This window comes from Balaenoptera ricei, chromosome 15 (assembly GCF_028023285.1).
Source record: "Balaenoptera ricei isolate mBalRic1 chromosome 15, mBalRic1.hap2, whole genome shotgun sequence".
Taxonomy (NCBI): Eukaryota; Metazoa; Chordata; class Mammalia; order Artiodactyla; family Balaenopteridae; genus Balaenoptera; species Balaenoptera ricei.
In genome coordinates this window covers 54,376,338-54,396,881 of record NC_082653.1, presented here as the reverse complement: position 1 = coordinate 54,396,881, position 20,544 = coordinate 54,376,338, and the positions used below count along the sequence as shown (strand labels likewise).

General features: G+C 53.4%; 1 protein-coding gene across 5 annotated transcripts in view; it reads right to left on the bottom strand.

Moving 5' to 3' along the window:
* The window catches only part of MGRN1 (mahogunin ring finger 1), a 61,691-nt gene that overhangs the window by 36,035 nt on the left and 5,112 nt on the right, over window positions 1-20,544 (bottom strand). For 4 of the 5 annotated variants that reach the window (XM_059895983.1, XM_059895984.1, XM_059895985.1 and 1 more), the window contains exons 2-5: window positions 4,195-4,313; window positions 2,486-2,574; window positions 1,761-1,907; window positions 573-690 (exon numbers count right to left, since the gene is read on the bottom strand). In XM_059895983.1, the coding sequence (XP_059751966.1) occupies window positions 573-690; window positions 1,761-1,907; window positions 2,486-2,574; window positions 4,195-4,313 (473 nt within the window). Of the gene's footprint in view, window positions 1-317; window positions 467-572; window positions 691-1,760; window positions 1,908-2,485; window positions 2,575-4,194; window positions 4,314-20,544 lie in introns of those variants that run through there. The other variant, XM_059895987.1, reaches the window with a different exon arrangement.

Below are 20,544 nucleotides of genomic sequence, written 5' to 3'. Positions count from 1 at the left end.
TCTTCTCCAAGCCCAGGAGGTGCTTCCACATCAGCATGTACAGCAGACATAAGCTCTGTCAGCTACTTTAAGGCTCACGACATCCCAGAACGGAGCTGGGCTATGGTGCCCCCATTATATATACAGGGGGTTCCCATGATGTCAGTGAACCAAGCGATACCTCCATAACGGACATGTAGATTGTTTCCAATGTACTATTACAGATAGAGCTGCAGGGAGCACCCTCCACGTCGCGTAAATCACTGTCCTTAGCTACGGAACCGCTGGGGGGGGAGGCACCCTGCCACGCTGCAGCCCCGTGGCCCTGACAACCATACCAGAGCCCATACGGAGCTTCTAACTGCCGCTGCTCCGTCTGGCCGCGATCACCCAGTCCATCCAATGCCTGCACCGACCGCGATCCACGGTCCAGGTACCCCGGCTGGGCACACAGACCTTGGTCAGCAGCCATTCCTGACACTTATCAACCATGTGAGGAATCTGAGTGAACAGGCCCCACTGTGCTTGCCCCCCTCCAGGGGAAGGAACTCGGGGAGGGGCCAGGGGAAAGGGGGGCCCAGCCAAGATGTTACCTCATCGTCCTTCCACTCCGAGAAGTCGATCTTGAAGGAGGGCAGGGAGAACTGCTGGCTCACCCCCCGCTTATAGTGGACAGTCTCGGACTGCAGGGCCGGGCTCTTGGGGGTGTACCTGAAGGGGCCGAGAGAGAAAGGACAGTGAGACAAACGCTCTGCAGCGTCCCATTCTCCCAGAGCCCACACCTGCCCAATTACTGCTACCTTTCCAGACTTGGCTACACCTTTCCATTTGGCTTTCATGGTTTGTTGACATTTTTGAATGAATACAGTCCAAAAATGCACAGTGCAAAGTGACCCCCAGCCCCGGCCTCACACATGCTTCCAGCCACCTGCTTCTCTGCCCCGTCCACAACCCGTGTGTCACTCCTGGGAAAGTTGAGGCATAATCATGCCTGTATGAGCAGGTGTTTCTTCTTTAATATTCAAACAGCAGTCCACCTACACTTTGTTCCGACCACTCGTGTGCCCGAAGCTGTCCCACAGTCATCACAGATGGAGGTGCCGTGTTCTTGGGACACTGCATGGGTTCCACCGCGGTTTTACTCTAATTGATTCAACCAGGCCCCCACTGGTGGACACCAGGCAGTCGCCAACATCTTGCTATTCCAAACAAAGCTTCCAGGACTCTCCTCTGCACACATCTTAACCACACATGCAAGCATGTCCCCAAGATAAAATTCCCAGGAAAGGAATGGCTGAGTCAAGCAGCACACACATTTTCAATCCCGATAAGCTCTGGCATCTCCTTATGCAGGAATCCAACCCAGGACCCTCACCCACCTCCCCACACCTGCTGTCCCTGGGGCCTCACTCAGTCTCTAGGACAAAGGACACTCTCGAGGGCCTTGGCACGTCCGGCCTGAGACTGACACTGGGGGAGGGGCTGCTCTTACACGAACAGGGACTCACAGCCCGAGCTCTCAGCCACCACTCCACCCCCGGATCAAACCTGGCCTCCGAGGGGCTTCCTCCGACAGGACGGAAGTGGGTGCGTTTCTGCCCACCCTGCCTGGGTCTGGCCTTGCAGCCTGGAGGCAGGCCTGCCGTGGTCGTGCTGAAGTTGCCGATTTCAAACTTTTGGGGCCAGCAGGGCCCTATTTCAAATCAAAGCTCCGAAAGTTCAAATACACAATACAGACAGAAGCAGAACCACTGGGCCTGCCAGGCCCCACGGGGACTCACGCAGCCGTCCCATTCAGGAACTCCTCCACTGCCTGGCAGTAGATGGTGATGGCCACCCGGGCGTCGGCGTCGAAGGTGAACTCCAGGCTGTAGAGGACTCGGGGCTTCTCGCCGTCCTCAGCGGGGCTGTCAGCACCGTCCTTGTACCTGCCGGGGAGACAGAGGAGCAGGGCAGGTCAGGGGCCGCGCCTGCGAGGGTGTCCCCACCCCATACAGCACCCCCGCCCCCGCGGGGGCCCCAGAGTCAGCTGCCTGGCTGCATCCCACCTCCCTAGGAACGTGGAGGCCGTTCCCTGTTCGGACAACAAGGCCCAGCAACGCAGGGTCCTCCTTCCCTTGTCTCCTGCCCTCAGAAAGGGAGACCAGTCCTGTGGGTTTAGAAATGGCCCCGATCCCTCAAGTCTTCCAGGTCTGAGGCGGGGTCTCAGCCTCGTGGCGGTGGGGGTGTGCTGAGCGCTGAGGGCGCTGGGCGGCATCCCTGGCCCCTGCCTGCCAGATGCCAGCAGCACCGCCCTCGCCCACCCCCAGCTGTGACAACCAAGGCTGTCTCCAGACCCGGCCCAACGCCCCTGGGGCACAGGCGCCAGGCTGAGGCTGGAGTTCCACAGGCAGAACCTGCGGGCCCCTCCCCTCCCCACCCTCCCCCAGGCGCAGCTCTGGAATCGAATCCTGATTCTACACAAGGGGGAGTAGGGCCCACGGGGGTGACGGGGGGGAAGGGTTACCTCACGAGCCGGAGGGAGTCTTTGCGGATGTTCACCAGGCTCCTCAGTGTCTTCACCGGCTCGTGGGGGGCGGGGGTGACGTAAGGAAACTAGGAGGGAAAGAGCAATTCCAGGTAACCCCCAGGGCACGGCAGCAGAGGGAAAACAGGGCTTCATCAGAGCAATGGTCACAACCCTGCCTGGTCATCCTGGGCCCTCGCACTGACCACAGGACAGCACTCCCCTCATCCACATCCAAGGAAACCACAGGCGACACGGCCAGCACGTGGGAGAGCCGGGACCGGAACTGCCTGAGGATTCTGGGTCCCCAGTTGCAGGAAGGACCCTCAGCTGCGTCCCCGGGGCAGAGGTTAGGGTTGGGGCTCTCAGGCCACGTTCCTGGAGGTGGGACCTGCCGTCTCACTGCTGCCCTGAACAAGGCAGGCTCTCCACACGAGGACGATGGTCGATACAGGTTTCGGAAGGGACTTGTGCCCACACAGGCACACACACACACACGCACGCGTGCACACAGGCACACACGCACACGCACGCACACACACACACACACACGGGTCCTGTAAAACTGGTGGTGTCTGGAAGGCTTGGGCACGGGGTCAGTCTCCTGCTGGTGACAACGCACTGAGTCTTAGCAGATGTCGTCACTGGGAAGCCGGGTAAAGGACACCCGGGGTCTCTCCATCACTTCTGACAACTGCAGGTGACTCTACGATGGTCTCAAGGAGAAAGTGACACAAGACAACAGATCTACAGGCAGCCTGCAGAGCCAGGCCCTGGGTCTGAGCCAAGGCTACAAAGACGTGGAAGGCAGGTTCTGCTCCTGTTGTCACAAACTTGGGAGGGTGGGCAGCTCAGTACAACGTGGAAGCCCCACTGGCCCCACGGGTGGGGGACCAGCACTCTGGGCCCCAGGCCAGTTAAAGGACCAAGACTTCATGTCAACCAGCTGCTCTACAGCTAAAACAGCCTGGAGACCCCTGGTCCAGGGAATACCACCCCCACCAGGCCCAGGACTCAGCAGGGCTTAGGGGACAGAGTCCAGTGTCTCCTAAGAGAGAGGGCCTCCTGCCTGGGCCCTTGGCCAGGCAGGGGACCATTATCTCAAGATGCAAAACCCAGGCCCCTGCTCAGCAATCCCCCACAGCTCTCTCTCTCTCTTTAGTCTCCAGCCATCAAGCGTTCCCTTCTTTATTGCCTGCACCCCACATACTAAACAGGGCAGGGTCTGTCCTCCGCTTCCAGCCCCTGGAAGAGTCCCTAGGTACACAGCAGGTGCCAAATGTGCGTTGAACAAAGGGACAGCAGTGTATGAAGTGCACTCCTCTGGTGACTAGTGAAGGCAAACTTGTAAAAAACGGTCCTGGCCGTTTGCGTTTCCGCTTTGGATCACATCTCTTGCCCACTGCTCTATGGAATGTGGATGTTCTTTTCCCTTTTTAAAGACAATCATCCAAGAGGCCTGGGATGAAATCCAGAGCCTTCCTCAGCCCCACAGCCTGGATGCACCGGGTTCAGTAGCAGCTGCCCTGTATCCCAGGGACCAACCCTCAGCCATCCGGCCTCTAAGGGGGGACAGGCCTCACGCACACATCACATGCACACATCCACATGGCACCTCCGCCTCGTTTGGGGAGACTCGGTGCAGGTGCCTGCTCGCAGCCAGGGGCCTTGCCACCACTGCCCATGTGCCCAGCCCCACCGAGACCCACCTGGACCGGGCGATTGCCCAGGAAGTTCAGATCCATGTTCTCTCCAAAGAGGTAACCTTCAGGGTGGGGGGTGTCGAATTTCTCACCTCCCATGAAAAAGTGGGAGGCAAAGTAGTTTCCTGGTTAAAAAAGGAAACACAACTGTAGATGATGAGGCTCAATACAGCCCAATGGGAGCATCTCACGGCCGAGAAGCTCAGCCTGAGAAAGGCCAGCTCCAGACACAGCCTCAGCCCCTCCACCTGGCCCACCCCACCTCTGTACCTGCCCCTCTCCGGGGCCTCTCCTCCCCACTCCTGGACTCATCCAGGCCCCCGCTCCAATATCACTTCCTTCTGCAGCAGGTTGAATTGCGTCCCCTACAAGGACATGTCCCAGTCCTCACCCTTGGCACCTGTGCGTGTGACCTTGTATGGAAATAGGGACCTTGCAGATGGAATCCAGTTAACAGGAGGTCAGACTGGATGGGGGCCCCTAAACCCAGTGACCGGTGTCTCCATAAGAGAAAGAGGGAGATGTGGACACACACACACACAAAGGGAAGAAAGCTGTCTGACAACAGAGGCAGAGACTGGAGTGACGCGGCTACAATCAAGGAGTGCCTCGAGCCTCCAGAAGCTGGGAGAGGTGGGAAGGAGCCTCCCCTAGAGGCCTCAGAAGGAACCAACCCTGTGGACACCTCGATCCTGGACTTCTGGCCTCCAGAACTGTGAGAATAAATTCTGTTGTTTTAAATCACCCAGTTTGTGGCACTTCGTTACAGCAGCCATAGGAAACGAATACACTTTCTCTGACCCCCAGACTAAATCGGCCTCCCCACCCCAAATCCGAGCCCTGAGTACTTTTTCACCTCAGTACTGACCACAGTGTAAAGCTGTGTGGACCTGAGTTATTTCATTTCTATCTGACTCCCCTCCATGAGGACTGAGGTTATACGTCCCTGGCACACTTAGGCACTAAGTTCACGTTTCTTGTAAAAATAGATGGCTACAAGGCATCGGACATGGGTCAGCTTCAAAGAACTGAGCTCACAGCCTTGCTGGGGAAACACTAGAAGTACCGCCTCCCCCAGGCTTCCTGTTCTGATACTTGCCCACTGTCCCCCGTTTCTCTCTGGCACAGAGAAAGGCCAGGTAACTAGAGGGCCCTGTGAATTCTGTGGACCAGAGGGAATTCTGGGCCCCTTGAGCTTTGGTGGGCGCCCTGCATGGATCTCTGTGCCCTTCCTGAGAACCACAACCCCAGTTACGCGGGACACAGCCTTGGCTGCCTAGGCTGGGAGGCCCAGAACCAGGAGTCCAGCCTGGTGGCTCTTGACTGCAGGGAACATAGCCAGGACATATCAGGCCAGGGCGTAGCCCCAACCCACGTGTGGACCAGCAACCAGACAGAGCCAACCGCAGTGAGAGAAAAAGAATAAAGTGGTGACTAGTTAAATAAATACAATACTCCTGATTTTATGGAACACCATATAATAGCTGCTAAAGAGCGTCGAACAGACCTGGATACTGACGCAGAAAAATGGTCACGGAATATTCGTTGGATGCATTCCAAAACCCCTTTTGAGAGGTAACTGCACACACTTAGGCGTGCATAATGCAAGTTGTGAGTACACAGAGAATGGTCAAAAGGACGCACCCAAAAAGCTGCCAAGAAGTCAGTTGGGAGCAGGTGCGGCGTGGACAAAAGCCCAGACGTTCTGCTCCATGTTAGATCTTTTCACTGAACGTGAACCACTCGCGGCGCACTTATCAGAATAAAAAGACTAAGTGTGATGCAGGGAAGCACCTGGGCCCTTCCAGAATCACCTGGGATTTGCACTCAGTCCCGTCTACCGCACTGAGAGCATCAGTGGATTTTAATGTGCAAAAGGCTTTAAAAAGGTGGTTGTTCCCACACTGGCCCTATTGGGGTGGGGCACAGGCGGTCTCTGGACCTGTCTCTGGACAGGTGGGCCTGTGGCCCACCCAACCTTGAGCCCGAATCACAGGGCAGGTGAGAGGGGTGTCAGCTGGGAGCTCCAGGGGCAGCCAGCCGGAGCCACCTGGTCTGCCAGGACTGTGATTAGGCCGTGACAATGGCACACAGCACAGCCGACAAGCAAAGTCACATGCGCTAGGCTCTGTGACAAGTCAGGGCCGCAGTGGCACGTGACAGAGGGCGCACGGAAGCCCAGCAGCGGCCTGGGCTCCGCCCTGCCAGGACCTCCACGCTGCTCACAGGCCCTGAGGTGGATCCAGAGGCCGCGCAGCACTGGTCTGGAGGGAAGGTTCCAGACGAGTCGGAATCAGGCCTGGGGCCCAGCCATCCCTGCAAAGCCCTCCAGGCAGAGACAGGCCCCTGGCCCGGAAAATCCTGCTCCAACCTCCCCCTGGGGGACCACAAGGCCCAATCACATTATGTCCAACAAACCTCCAGAATTTCCGCTCCACAAGCAGAAAGTGGGTGAGGAGGCTCTCCTCTAAGGAGGCCCCATGTTCTCACTTCCCGGTGTTCATGTCTCTGGGGAGACTTCCCAGACTGAACAGGGCTGACCTGTGTAACCAGCAGGACACTGTGGAATTGACCGAGTGGGACTTCCAAGGCTCTGGGGGGGAAGCCGGCTGCCGCGCTGGACACTCAAACAGCCCCATGAAGGGGTCCATGTAGTGACAAACTGAGGCCTCCAGCCACTGGCCAGCACCAACCTGCCAGCCCTGTGAGAGAACCACGTGGGAATCAGACCTTGGAGCCTGGCTGACGGCAACCTCAGGGGAGACCCTGAACAAGAACCACCCAGCGAAGCCACTCCCAAATTCCTGACCCACAGAAACCGTGATAATAAGCATTTATTGTTATAAACGGCTAAATTTTGAATTTGTTACTCAGCAAGAGATAACTAACATGATGGGCTTCGAAATCCAGTCTGAGTGACCCTCTCTGGGCTCCTGAAAATAACATTTTTCTGTGGCCACCACGCTGCTCAACGCCACCACCACCTACTGCTGGAGTCCTGCAATCCACTCCCCGGTCTCCCCACTTCCACAGGCCCAAAGGCTGTTTCCCACATCCCAGTGCTCATAATGAGGGGCCTTCTGATGCCTCCCTAATCACACCAAAACAAGTCCCAGACTCCTCCCCATGGCCTACGGCGGACCCTGCCAACCCCGTCCGTACCCCAGGGTCTCTGTACTTGCTGTTTCCTCTGCTTATGAAGTTCTTCCCCAAGAGTCTGCCTTGATCCTTAGACCTCATGTGTCCTCAACAAGGCCTCTTCTGATCATTCTTTTTAAAATTTGCAACTTCTGCCCTCCCACCCTGCCTGCTGACCCCCCACTCCCAGCCCCCTTCCCTGCTTTATTCTCCTCCACAGCTCTTTCCACAACCTGACGATACACAGGACGCCTGCACATCTTAGTGTAGTTTTAAGCTTTAATAACTTCAGAGGTATAAATGCTACAAACGGAAACCTCCGGATTAAGAGGCAACGGATGAGGGTTTTTTTTTGGGGGGGCTAGGTTTTTTGGGGGGAGGCTTTAACTGTTTCTTTTCTAAATTAATGTGCATTGCCTTTTTTTTTTTTTTTTAATGTTTGGCCACACCTCGAGGCTTGTGGGATCTTAGTTCCTGGACCAGGAATCAAACCCGCACTCTTGGCAGTGAAAGGGCGGAGTCCTAACCACTGGACCACCAGGGAATTCCCTAATGTGTATTGCTTTAAAACAAGAAAAATTATTTTAAAAAGACTGGAGGGGGACTTCCCTGGTGGCGCAGTCATTAAGAATCTGCCTGCCAATGCAGGGGACACGCGTTCGAGCCCTGGTCTGGCAAGATCCCACATGCCGTGGAGCAACTAAGCCCGTGCACCACAACTACTGAGCCTGCGCTCTAGAGCCCATGAGCCACAACTACTGAGCCCACGTGCCTAGAGCCCGTGCTCTGCAACAACAGAAGCCACCGCGATGAGAAGCCCACGCACTGAAACGAAGAGTATCCCCGCTCGCCGCTACTAGAGAAAGCCCGCGCGCAGCAACGAGGACTCAACGCAGCCAAAAAAAAACAAAAGGCTGGAGACATGGGACAAGGATGTTAGATCAGTGACCATAAAATCACAAAACTGGAACCACATTCTGGAAAAACCACTGGATTGTACATTTTAAAAGGGTGAAGTTTGTAGCATGTGAATTATATCTCAACAAGGTTGTTATTATGAACTGGAAACACTTCAGTTGTCAGCTGGAAAATCATCAACAATTTTTTTTGGTATTAAATCTTTATATGATCTTTCTATTTTTTGGCAAATAACTTGGAATTAGATGCTATTGCTAAATCAAACCCTTGTTAATTCCCATCTACTTTATTTACGTGAACAAAGTTTCTCAACTTAAAATGAAAAACAGAACTAGAAGTGCTGCTGAGCCGTCTCATTCCAGCAACAGGTTCTATTCAACTGTGACTCCATGAATTAACTGGGGGGAAAGCAGCCTATCCACTGACTTAAGAGATATATGTTCAATTTTTTTTTTTTTTAGTATTTATGTTTGTTATTTATAAAAAACTGTAATATTTGTGATGTTTTGACCAACTGGATATTTGTAATGGCCACTCAAACCAGGAGAAAAATTCTCCCTTTTAAGATTCTAATTTCAATTTATGTACATATTTTGGTTGCATACAATATAGGGACCAATAAAAGACTTCAAGCATAAAAAGTTGGAAACACCTCACATGCTCGATAAGGAAATGGTCCAACACACCGTGGCAGTGACAGGATGGAACCAAACATCAGGTAAAGGAGGGAGCGGGGTCTCCGAGTACCAGCACAGAGCAGGTGCAGAACCAACGCAACTCAAACACGGAGGATGTGAAAACATCACAACGCAGCCCCACAGCGCAGATGGTGGGACCCCACACTTGGAGGAGGAAGAAACCAACGTGGGGAGGACATGCCTGAGTCCACAATATGAAAAATGTTAACTGTGGACTCTGAATGGAGGGCATTCCCTATATTACTCTCTGTGTTTTCCTGTATGTTTTTAAATGCTCATACTTTTAAAAAATTTATTTATTTTTATTTATTTATTTATTGGTTGTGTTGGGTCTTCGTTGCTGCACGCGAGCTTTCTCTAGTTGCAGTTAACGGGGGCTACTCTTCGTTGCGGTGCGTAGGCTTCTCATTGCAGTGGCTTCTCTTTGCTGTGGAGCACTGGCTCTAGGTGCACGGGCTCCAGTAGTTGTGGCACGTGGGCTCAGTAGTTGTGGCTCACGGGCTCTAGAGTGCAGGCTCAGTAGTTGTGGCGCACGGGCTTAGTTGCTCCGCGGCATGTGGGATCTTCCCGGACCAGGGCTCGAACCCGTGTCCCCTGCATTGGCAGGCGGATTCTTAACCACGGTGTCACCAGGGAAGCCCTAAGTGCTCACATTTTAACAAAAGGAACTTTTAAAGGAGGAATGTGCATCCTAGGGAACTGGCAGCAGCTCCCAGGTGTGTGCCTGTGTGTGTGTACAGGTGTATCGTGCATACGTATATGTGTGGATAGGTGTGTGCATATCTAAATGTGCATGGTGTGTGTGTGTAGGTGTGTGTGCACATGCATGCATGTGTTGTGCTTGTGTGTGCATGCATCTGTCATGTACACATGTATACGGTGTACATGTGTGTGCATGCATGTGCATCTGTGTGTGCACACTTTGGAACCAAGAGGAGCAGGCAGGGCTATGAAGAGGAGAGAGGGAAAGAGAAAGACAAGACAACTGAGGGGGAGAAACAAAAAAGGAAGACCTGGAGATGGGAAGAGAAGAGAAACCACCCCCACAGCCCCCAGGCTCTTCTTCCATGTCCCCGAGTCAGTGCCCTAGCCTGGGTTCCCCACGGAACCCACTGAGAGGGGATGGAACCTGCCCCCACTTTCCATGTGGGAAAGTGAGGTCAGAGATCACCAAGCTAGTGATGGAGCCACGGCTCAAACCTGGTGACACCAAGCCCACTGTGTCTTTTTTTTTTTTTTTTTACTTATTTATTTATTTATTTATTCTTGGCTGCGTTGGGTCTTCGTTGCTGCGCACGGGCTTTCTTTAGTTGCGGCGAGCAGGGGCTACTCTTTGCCGCAGAGCGGTTTCTCATTGTGGTAGCCTCTCCTGTTGCGGAGCACGGGCTCCAGGCGCAGGCCTCGGTAGTTGTGGCTCGCGGGTCCAGAGCGCAGACACAGCAGTTGTGGCGCACAGGCCTAGGTGCTCCGCGGCACGTGGGATCCTCCCAGACCAGGGCTCGAACTGCGTCCCCCGCCCTGGCAGGCGGACTCTTAACCACTGCGCCACCAGGGAAGCCCCACTGTATGTCTTAATCCCGTGCTGGGCACCTCCCTGTACCACAGCACAGGGGACAGACAGGGGACGGCAGTCAGTGGTGTCACTGCCGGTCACACATAATGAGCCACGTGAGAAGGGCGTCTCAATTGTGAAATCCTTCCAGAGGGCCTGCCAGAGGACACGGGTCCTGATTTTGACCTAGAAGCCCCAGCTACCTGGCACAACCCACCCCAGTACTCCAGGGCCTCAGAGGAGCCATCCTCAAACTTTATGGCTAGTATGCGGGTTCCTCAAAACATTAAAAATAGAACTGCCATATGATCTAGCCATCCCACTTCTGGGTATTTACCCAAAGGAAACAAAAACACTAATCCAAAAAGATACATGCATCCCGATGTTCACTGCGGCATTATTTATAACAGCCAAGGTGTGGAGGCAACCTAAGTGTTGTCAGTAGATGAAAGGATAAAGAAGATGTGAGATATATATACATATATATATATATAAAATGGAATAGTACTGGACCATAAATAAAATGAAATCTTGCAATTTGCAACAACATGAATGGACCTAGAGGGTATGCTAAGTGAAATGAGTCAGAGAAAGACAAATACCACGTGAACTCACTTAAGTGTGGAATCTAAAACACAAAACCAAACAAACAAAACAAAACCAGACTCATAGATATAGAGAACAAACAGGTGGTTGGCAGAGGGAGGGGGCTGAGTGAAATATGTGAAGAGGATTAAGAGGTACAAACCTCCACTTATAAAATAAATAAGTCATGGTGACGTAATGTACAGCATAAGGAATACGGTCAATAATATCGTAATAACTTTGCACAGGAACAGATGGTTACTAGACTTGTCATAATGTATGCAAGTGTCAAATCACTATGTATCAACAGTACAAAACTAATATAACATTGTACATCAACTGTCTATATATTTATAAATACATATATATTTTTTGCTTTCACCCGTCTTATTTTTTTCTTTTCCATTATAGTTTATTACAAGATATTGAATATAGTTCCCTGTGCTATATAGTAGGACCTTGTTGTTTTTCTATTTTATACACATTAGCTTGCATTTGCCAATCCCAAACTCCTGATTTATCCCCCCCCACCAATTTCCCCTTTGGTAACCATAAGTTTGTTTTCTATGCCTGTAAGTCTGTTTCTGTTTCATAGATAAGTTCATTTGTGTCATATTTTAGATTCCACATATAAGTGATAATTAGTATTTGTTTTTATACCTCACTTAATATGATAATCTCTAGGTCCATCCATGTTGCTGCAAATGGCATTACTTCATTCTTTTTTTATGGCTAATATTCCATTGTATATATGTACGACACCGTCTCTATCCATTCATCTGTCAATAGACATTTAGGTTGCTTCCATGTCTTGGGTATTGTAAACAGTGCTGCTATGAACACTGGGGTGCATGTATCTTTTCAAATTAGAGTTTTCTCTGGATATATGCCCAGGAGCGGGATCACTGGATCATATGGCATCTCTATTTTAATTTTTTAAGGAATCTCCATACTGCTTTCCATAGTAGCTGGACCAATTTACATTCCCAGCAACAGTGCAGGAGGGTTCCCACTTCTCCACACCCGCCTCCAGCATTTGTTATTTGTTACATCAACTATACTTTAATTTTTTAAAATTATGGCTAAAACAAATCCATGTCTCTGTCCCCTCTCTGTTGTCGCAGCCAAGGGACACTCGGGCTCAGACAGCTCACCTCCTCTCTGCCCGAGGGATTCAGACTCTGCCCTACTTATGGGTGTCCCAGTGACCTGGATGACAAACAGATGAACAGCCACCAAAACAAAGACCAAGAGTGCCCTTCCCGGGAGGCTCCCAGCGTCCCCTAAACTCGGCTGTTTTCCTTTACATATGTCAGGCGTGGAAGGACAAGTCAGGTGTAAAGCAGACACGTGTTCATCATCTTCCAGGATGAGGAAAATCAAGGCTGTTTCTGTGACGGCCTGTGGAGGTGGAGGCAGAGAGGTGCTGCCCCTTCCTCACGGGCCACAGAGCGAGCCGAGCGGACTTCTGGGGTTCCTTTCTGTTTTGTGTGTTCCACTTTTACACATCTAGCTGTGCGCATGTGTGTGACGATCATCACTTACACCCGAAAACTGGAAACATTCTAGTTGCTTAAGTGAACTAACCCTGCTAAAGAGCCAGGTGCCAGGACACGCAAAGATCTCCCTGGGATCAAAGTCAAAAGGCAAAGTGTTGGTCAGCATAGAGAGCACAGATGGACTCTAGGGGAAAGAAAGGGTCAGGCAGGATCCACGCCAAACAGATAGGAATCTCCGAGGAGGCGGGGAGAGAGAGGGAACAGTAAACCATGCCCTCAATGTTCTCCCCAAGAACACTGGCTATGCACCCAGAGTTCTATTTTTTTTTTAATAAATTTATTTATTTATTATTTATTTTTATTTTTGTCTGCGTTGGGTCTTCGTTACTGCGCGTGGGCTTTTCTCTAGTTGTGGCGAGCAGGGGCTACTCTTCATTGTGGTGCACCATCTTGTCATTGCTGTGGCTTCTCGTTGCAGAGCATGGGCTCTAGGTGCACGGGCTTCAGTAGTTGTGGCACGCAGGCTCAGTAGTTGTGGTGCATGGGCTTAGTTTCTCCGTGGCATGTGGGATCTTCCTGAACCAGGGCTCGAACCCGTGTCCCCTGCATTGGCAGGTGGATTCTTAACCACTGCGCCACCAGGGAAGCCCCAGAGTTCTATTAAAACCTGAGTTTATCAAGAGACCAGAGTCTGGAACCCTGCTATAGAGTGAATGTTCGTGTCCCCCAAAATTCACATGTTGAAGCCTAAGCCCCAATGTGATGGTGTTAGGAGGTGGGGCCTTCGGGAGGTGATCCTGCCTGATTCACCCAAATCTCCCAACCTCTGAAACACCCACAACAGAAAGAAGCTGGGCAGGACAGGTGCCACCCAGCATCCCTGTGGGGACAGCCACCACTACGACCACCACAGCCACAGGGCAGCTCCATGGCTTCATCAACTCCTGGTTTCCCCCGAGATCTGAGTGAAGAGACATCGTCAGAGGCGGAGCTCCTGCAGCAGGGCATCCTCAGACTAGACGCCGTTCCAGGTGGTCCCTTAAAACGCAAATGGGATGTCTGCACACAACCCAGGACCCCTTCAGAGCTCCCACCTGCACCCCGACTCCTCAGGGGCTCACAGGCCTGAGCCCCTCACCTCCCACCTCCAGTCTCAGCAGCTGCCCACCTTCCTTCCAAGTCCTTCCTGCACAGCAGTGCCTCTGGCCTCGAGGTCTCTGCGGGCTGATCCTCTGCCCACATTTTCACACCCCAACTGTCCTTGGCTCACCCTGTGCATTGCTCAGACCTCCATGTGCTCAGAGAGGCCTTTGCTCAGCACCTCCAGCATGCAGAACACGGAGCGACCCCCACGCAGACGACCCTCACCTCTCCTCGACCCAGGAGCAGGACTGTGCATCTTGGAGATGGGATGCCCACATCCCCAGGAGCCCCACGAGGCCCAAGGGCCGTCTGTCTCAGGAACATGGGATCCCAGTGCCCTTTCCAGCACATTTTCAGGTAACCTAGGCTCCCCCCACACACTCCAGACACTCTGGACCAGGGACACTGATGTTATCCCCAAGGGCAAACATGCCTCGCTCAACCCACGGGCTAGGCTCCGGCTCATCACTCTGCAGCAGACTCTTATTCTGCTCTGCGCTGCCCACCCCACCGCACCATCTCCCCGCCCGTGTCCCGGACCCCAGAGCTCTCTCCATCCCTTCTGGCCCAATGGGCTGCTCCGGCCTTGCAACTCCCCGGAGGCCTCCCGTGCCCTCCTGGCAGGCCTTTGCCCAACTCTCTGCATAGTGTTGATCCCGACAAGCCCAGTAATCACCACCCTGGCCTGGACACAGCAGGAGCCCAATGAAGGTGGATGAATGACACCTTTATTCCTATGTGACAATCATGGAAACTGAGGAACAGAGAGATCAAGGAACTGCTCGAGCCACACTACCAGTGAGAGGTGGCGCCCTCATTGACAACCCATGCTGACCCAGAGCTGTGTCCTCAACGATGCCAGCCCAGCCAGTGTTTTCAACCCACTAGGCAATTTTCCAATTCTCACCCAACACTGCCCGGGTGGCCTACAAACTTATTTCAATCCTGACACCATGTACCTGGACACAGTTGACACTGTCAGATCCCACAAGATAAGGGCTCAGCCCATACGACTGCAAACCCCTACCCCACTTCAGACACCAATCACAAGTTCAGGTGATCACCTATGCTTCTGACCCACCAGCTATGAATCAAAGTTCCCAGGACCCCCTTCTCGGGTCCAATTAATTTGCTAGAGTGTCTCACAGCACTCAGGAAAACAGTTCACTTACTAAATTATCAGTTTATTACAAAAGGATACAACTCAGGAACAGCCGGATGGAAGGGAAGCACAGGGCAAGGCACGTGGGAAGGGCTGCGGAGATTCCATGCCCTCCGAGTGTGCCACCCTCCCAGCACCTCCACATTGTTCACCAACTGAGAAGCGCTCCAAACCTGGCCCCTCTGAGTCTTTGTGGAGGCTTCATTACATAGATAAGACCGATTACATCATTGGCCACTGGCCATCATCTCAATCTCCAGCCCTCTAAGCTCATGGCTGGCTCCACCGGCAGCTAGCCCACATCCTCAGGTGCTTTCCAAAAGTCACCTCATTAGTATAAACTCAGGTGTGGTTGAAAGGAATCTGTTAAGAATATCAAAAGACACCCATTTCACTTTATCACTGATCCCTTAGGAAATTCCAAGGGTTTGAGGAGTTCTGTGCCAGAAACGGATGAAGACCAAATTTGTATTTCTTATTATAAATCACGATACCCCTGCCGGGTAAACCGTGATATTGACAAAGACACCCTGGGGCCCCCTTCTAAGAAACACAGGTGGCCCTGGAACCTGGGCACTGGGTGTGGCTTCGCTCAGCTGCCTCCGTAGTCATTCCCACTTGGGTGGAGGGGAGCGGGGAAGGTAAGAAGTCTGGGAACAGTTCATTGATTCCACTGGCCAAAAATTTTTCTCATTTTACCACAGCACAGATATTCCCGGTTACCAGCTTCCTGACATCCGCTGCCACTAAGCCCCAGCTGGGCCTGACCAACAGGGATCAGGATGTCACTGCCCTCAGAGAGGGCTGATCTCGGGAAGCATCTCCAGGCCCATGAGATCACCCCGCCAGGTGAGAGACAGCCCCTTGGGCTAAGAGGCTGTTCCCAAACAGTGTACAGAGACCGACCCCTGGGGCCCACCCACCGTAATCACGCAGCTCAGCGATTCCCCTGGGTCGCGTTCACACATTGCACAGAATAGCTTCTCTGCTCCCCACACTCAGGCTGGGGGACTCAGTGCAGCCCAACCTCTCTGGGCCTCAGCGTCCCCATCTGTAACACGAGGCCTCGTGTTACACCACCAACTACAGACAGAGGGCTGCTGGGGATGCCCTAAGGATAAAAGGAGCCGATTATGCAAAGGAGCTTTACACAGGTGACAAGACACCTGAAAAACCTCCCTGCCGTGTGAAAGCCTTACCAGAGTGGACACAGCAAGTAAAAAGCTTGCACCCCTTCCCCTCCCATGGAGGGAAGAACAGTGAGCTGAGAACAGCTCTGACCAAGCAAGGACTCTGCTTTGCTGAGTTCCTGGAAGGTGCTGCAGCCGCCTCTTTTGGGGGGAGGGGTCCTCCCCAGCTTCACCCCTTTTCTGGACACAGCCTCCACCACACACAGAGGTGGGCCCCAGCTGCCACCAGAACACACAGCTCCCAGCCCCTGGACACGGCTGGTTGGCCGCAGCGAACACCAGACTGTGCTGGGCCATCCCCACATTCCCCTCCCCCCGACCCCGGGAACTGGACCCAAGACCACAGGACTCGGTCCTTGAGGGCCTCCGGTGGGTGAAGTCAGCTCTATGCCTGTCACAGCAGCATGACACTGAGGCCGGAGAGGACGGGGCTCTGTGTTCTGCTTCTCCTGGCTTTCCGATGCTTGGTTCCCCATCCTGGGTTCTAGAGACGCTACCCACCAGGCTGCAGTGCATTCCATCTCTGCCTAAGAGAGTTGGCATAAATGCCACGGACAGTCAATCTCCAAAGAATTCAAAATGTAATAAAAAGTACTTAGGAAAGCACTCCTGCAAGTAGGTGAGACAAGAGAGACAATCCAATATTTTTTTTTAAAAAAATGCAAAAGACCTCACAAAAAGAGGAAGAGAAATGAATGGCAATTTACACCCAAAAAGGTGCCCAGCCTCACTGGTCATCTGGGAAAAATAAATTAAAACTACCACAAGACATCCATGGCTAATATTAAAGAGAAAAGCTAATATTAAACAGAATAGCACACACACACATACACACACACGACACCAGCCAGCACTGGTGAGAACACAGAGCCCCTGGAACTCACGCTCTGCTGGTGGAAGCGTGGACGGGCTCAACCCGCCACAACGTTGTAAAAGCTGTGGACTCCGCACACGCGCACCCGAGGGCGCCAGACCCACTGCCAGGTATGAAAACAGACCCAAAGAGATGGGTATCTGGGATTGTCAAGACGAGACACAGAAAGTACAGTGGTGGCTGCCAGGGGCTGGGGGAGAGGGCAATGGGAGTTATTGTTTAATAGGGACAGAGTTTCAGTTTCACAAGAGGAAGACTTATGGGGATGATGGTGCGGATGGCTACACAGCAGTGTAAATGTACTTAATGCCTCTGAACTGCACACTTAAAACGGGTAAAATGGTCATTGTTATGTGGAATTTACCAATTACTTTTAAAAGTGAAAAAAAAAATGGACCCAAAGAAATCAGACTCCTGGGAACCAAAGCCAGTCACAAGAGTGTCCACCCAGCATCATTCATGAGAGCCCAAACCGGAAACTCCCCCAGCGCCCTCCACGTGAGCTCGTGGATGAACACACGGTAGCACCGGCAGACGCTGGGATGTCACGCAGCAGAGACAGGAAACCGACTGCCGCCCCACTGACAGCGTCCACCCTCTCACCACCCGACGTGCAGCCAAGAGCATCCACTTCCGTTCATACCAAGTTCAGAAACAGGCAAAACTCACCTCCACTGGAGTCCAGAGGGGGCCTCCCAGGGAGGAGGGGGCAGAGATTGGGGCGGGGCACCGGGGGCTTTGGGGGCTGCTACTCTTCTATTCCTTCAGCACGCCCACCTGGTGATGGTTCATCAAGCGGAAGCTCCTGACCTGTACGTCTCCTCAATATGTTACACTTTGGCTGTACATGTACATACGTGCATACACCACACGTTTTCTACAGCACTGAACTGAACACAATTCCTTCTTTTGATTCCCCCCTAAAGCACTGCGGGCGTCTGGTCACTCAGGGCTATCACAGGGGCAGGAGACCCGGGTAACAGAATGCGACAGTTATCAGAACAGTGGACCCCCCGGAAGGCCTGCTCTGCGGGTGCCGGGCGCCCAGAACCAAGCCAACGCCGAGTGGGATGAAAGGATGAGAAAACGGGTTCTTTGCAAGCACTGCACACACAGGGGTGGACAGATGTTCCCGTGTCGGTCGTTCCCAAGCCTCCCCCTCCCCTCCCAGCTCGGAGAGAGCCGGCCATGATTTCTAGACAGCGAGTGGCCCCCCCCATGTTGCTCCACACCACCGGCTTGTCTGCAAACAGCAGGGGCGCGGGCAAGGCGGCAGCTGGGCCTGGCTCCCCCAGCTCTGGGGAGCTGGGCAGACGCGGGGACAGTTGGCAGAACTGAACAAGTCCACTGTTATTCACTGAGCCTGAGTCCGACGCTGTGTGGGTGGCATGTGTGGCACCACTGCCCTGCGTTTTACAGGACAACACAGAAACGTGAGGCCTGATGGCTGTACCTGACCACACGGAAACACACATGGTTAACGCCCACTGGACGTGGCCCCGTGCCAGCGTCTGGCCGCCGGCACCGGACTTGGGAGGTGAGGCAGGCAGCAGTGGTCACTGCTCGCGGGGTCATCCAGGAAGTGCAGGACGTGCCCAGGAAACTGCCAGGCCCCTGAAAAACACAGGCTCGGCTGGACCAGGGCTTGGTCCCTCCCCGCCAGCTCCCGTGGACTCATAGAGTCACAACTGAAAGGGGCCCGGGAGCAAGTGACCGGCTCAAGGCCCCAGGGCAAGTCACTGGCATGGGGCCGCTGGACTCTGAATCCAGTGCTCCGCCTCGGCTCTGCAGGCAGGTGGGGGCTGAAGACCCCTTGAGGCGGGCTCACACTCACAGTGCTGAGCTAAGCTCCGCCTGTGCCCACCCTGCTGGTGGAAGGGTGTGTTGTCAGCACAGCAAAGGCCACCCCAACCGTGAGGATGAAAACACGTGCGCACACCCCCCTTTGATGCTAGGCAGCTGGGCCCTCCGCGCCACGACCAACCTCCTGGCACCAGGCGAAAGGCCTGCCAGCCGGCTGGCCAGCCTAACCAGCACAAGCCCGGCTTCTTCTACTGACCAACAGGAGAGTGCAGCAAAGCCCAGGAGCCGGGCGAAGGATGCAGGGACCTCTGGGTGCTCAAAACCCCGAGGGCATGCGACACAGCAAACCTCAGCCCCAGTGGCCACAGGGCCCAAGTGCCCACCGAAGGCTTCTAAACCTAAGCAACTGGCTTCTCCTTCAGGGAGACAGGTCCTCAGATGCCCACCCGCCATGGCCAACTTAAAGGGTTTTTGTTTCTGCTGTTTTGCTGTTGTTGTTTTTACCTAAAATGTAACTACTGAACTTCCGAAAATACAGCTTATTTATACAGCTCTTACAATGACAAAATCCAAACTGAGTTCATGTGAGCTGAAGCACAGAACTAGTTCTGCTCTGTGAACGGGCACAGGTGGCACGATGCCGGCGATGATGGTGCAGGACTCGGAGCACGAAGGTGAAACCCCCGTGTGCAGGTGGAGCCCCTTCCCCACACCCCACCCCTCTGCCACTGACCCTGGGGCTCCGAGCACAAGCTCACTGCCTCGGGACAGTGATGGGGCCCAGGGACCCAGAATGTCCCCAGTGACAGAGGACGCCCTCGGTGACACAAAAAGTCCTCCCTCGTCTTACAACACCTGCCTCGGTTCTTTCCTTCAGGCACCAATTAACCAGAGTCGGCAAGGCCCCACTTCAGAAAGGGCAAACCCAACACACGTGGCAGCACTCATGAGCAGACATCTCTAGACTGCCACCAACACAAAAGTACACACCAAAGTCTCCTGGCACACACCTCAGGCCCCTCACCGCGTGGCGGCAGGCCCAGGAGTCCCCGGACCCCCGCCTGACACCCCAGGGGATAAGATGCAGCCCAGTCTGAGCAGCTTGTACACTAGGGAGAGGGGGGTTGTTTTCCGCAAGGCCGGCTGCACAAGCATTTATTAAACACCTACTGTGTGCAGGCCCAGGTGCTGGGAGAAAAAAATCAGCCTGATTTCTAGTTCCTCTGCCAAAGAGGACAAAAGTCTAGTGTCACGAGAACATGGCAAAGTTCAAGTGAGATAAAGGAGGTAAAAATGCTCTGAAAGTACATGCACCCGATATACAAAAGCTTTAGGTCTGGGGCATAGTTCACCCACACCTCCAGGGTTAGTGGATCACATGTCTGATTGCCCTTCCGGACGCTTCTCTTGGGTGACCTGTCCCTACCATGACCTCCCTCAAACACCAGGGCAGGGCAGCCCACACGGCTTTAAGACACATGAGTAACAATAGTAACGCAGAAGGAGGAACAACCAACCATGGCAGCCAACAACGACCAGGCACTGCTGTGGGGACCTACTGTGCTCCGGGCTTCCATCTGCAACCTTCTCTCTCTTTTTTTTTTAATAAATTTATTTATTTATTTATATTTATTTTTGGCTGTGTTGGGTCTTCGTTTCTGTTCGAGGGCTTTCTCCAGTTGCGGCGGGCGGGGGCCACTCTTCATCGCGGTGCGCGGGCCTCTCACTATCGCGGCCTCTCTTGTTGCGGAGCACAGGCTCCAGATGCGCAGGCTCAATAGTTGTGGCTCATGG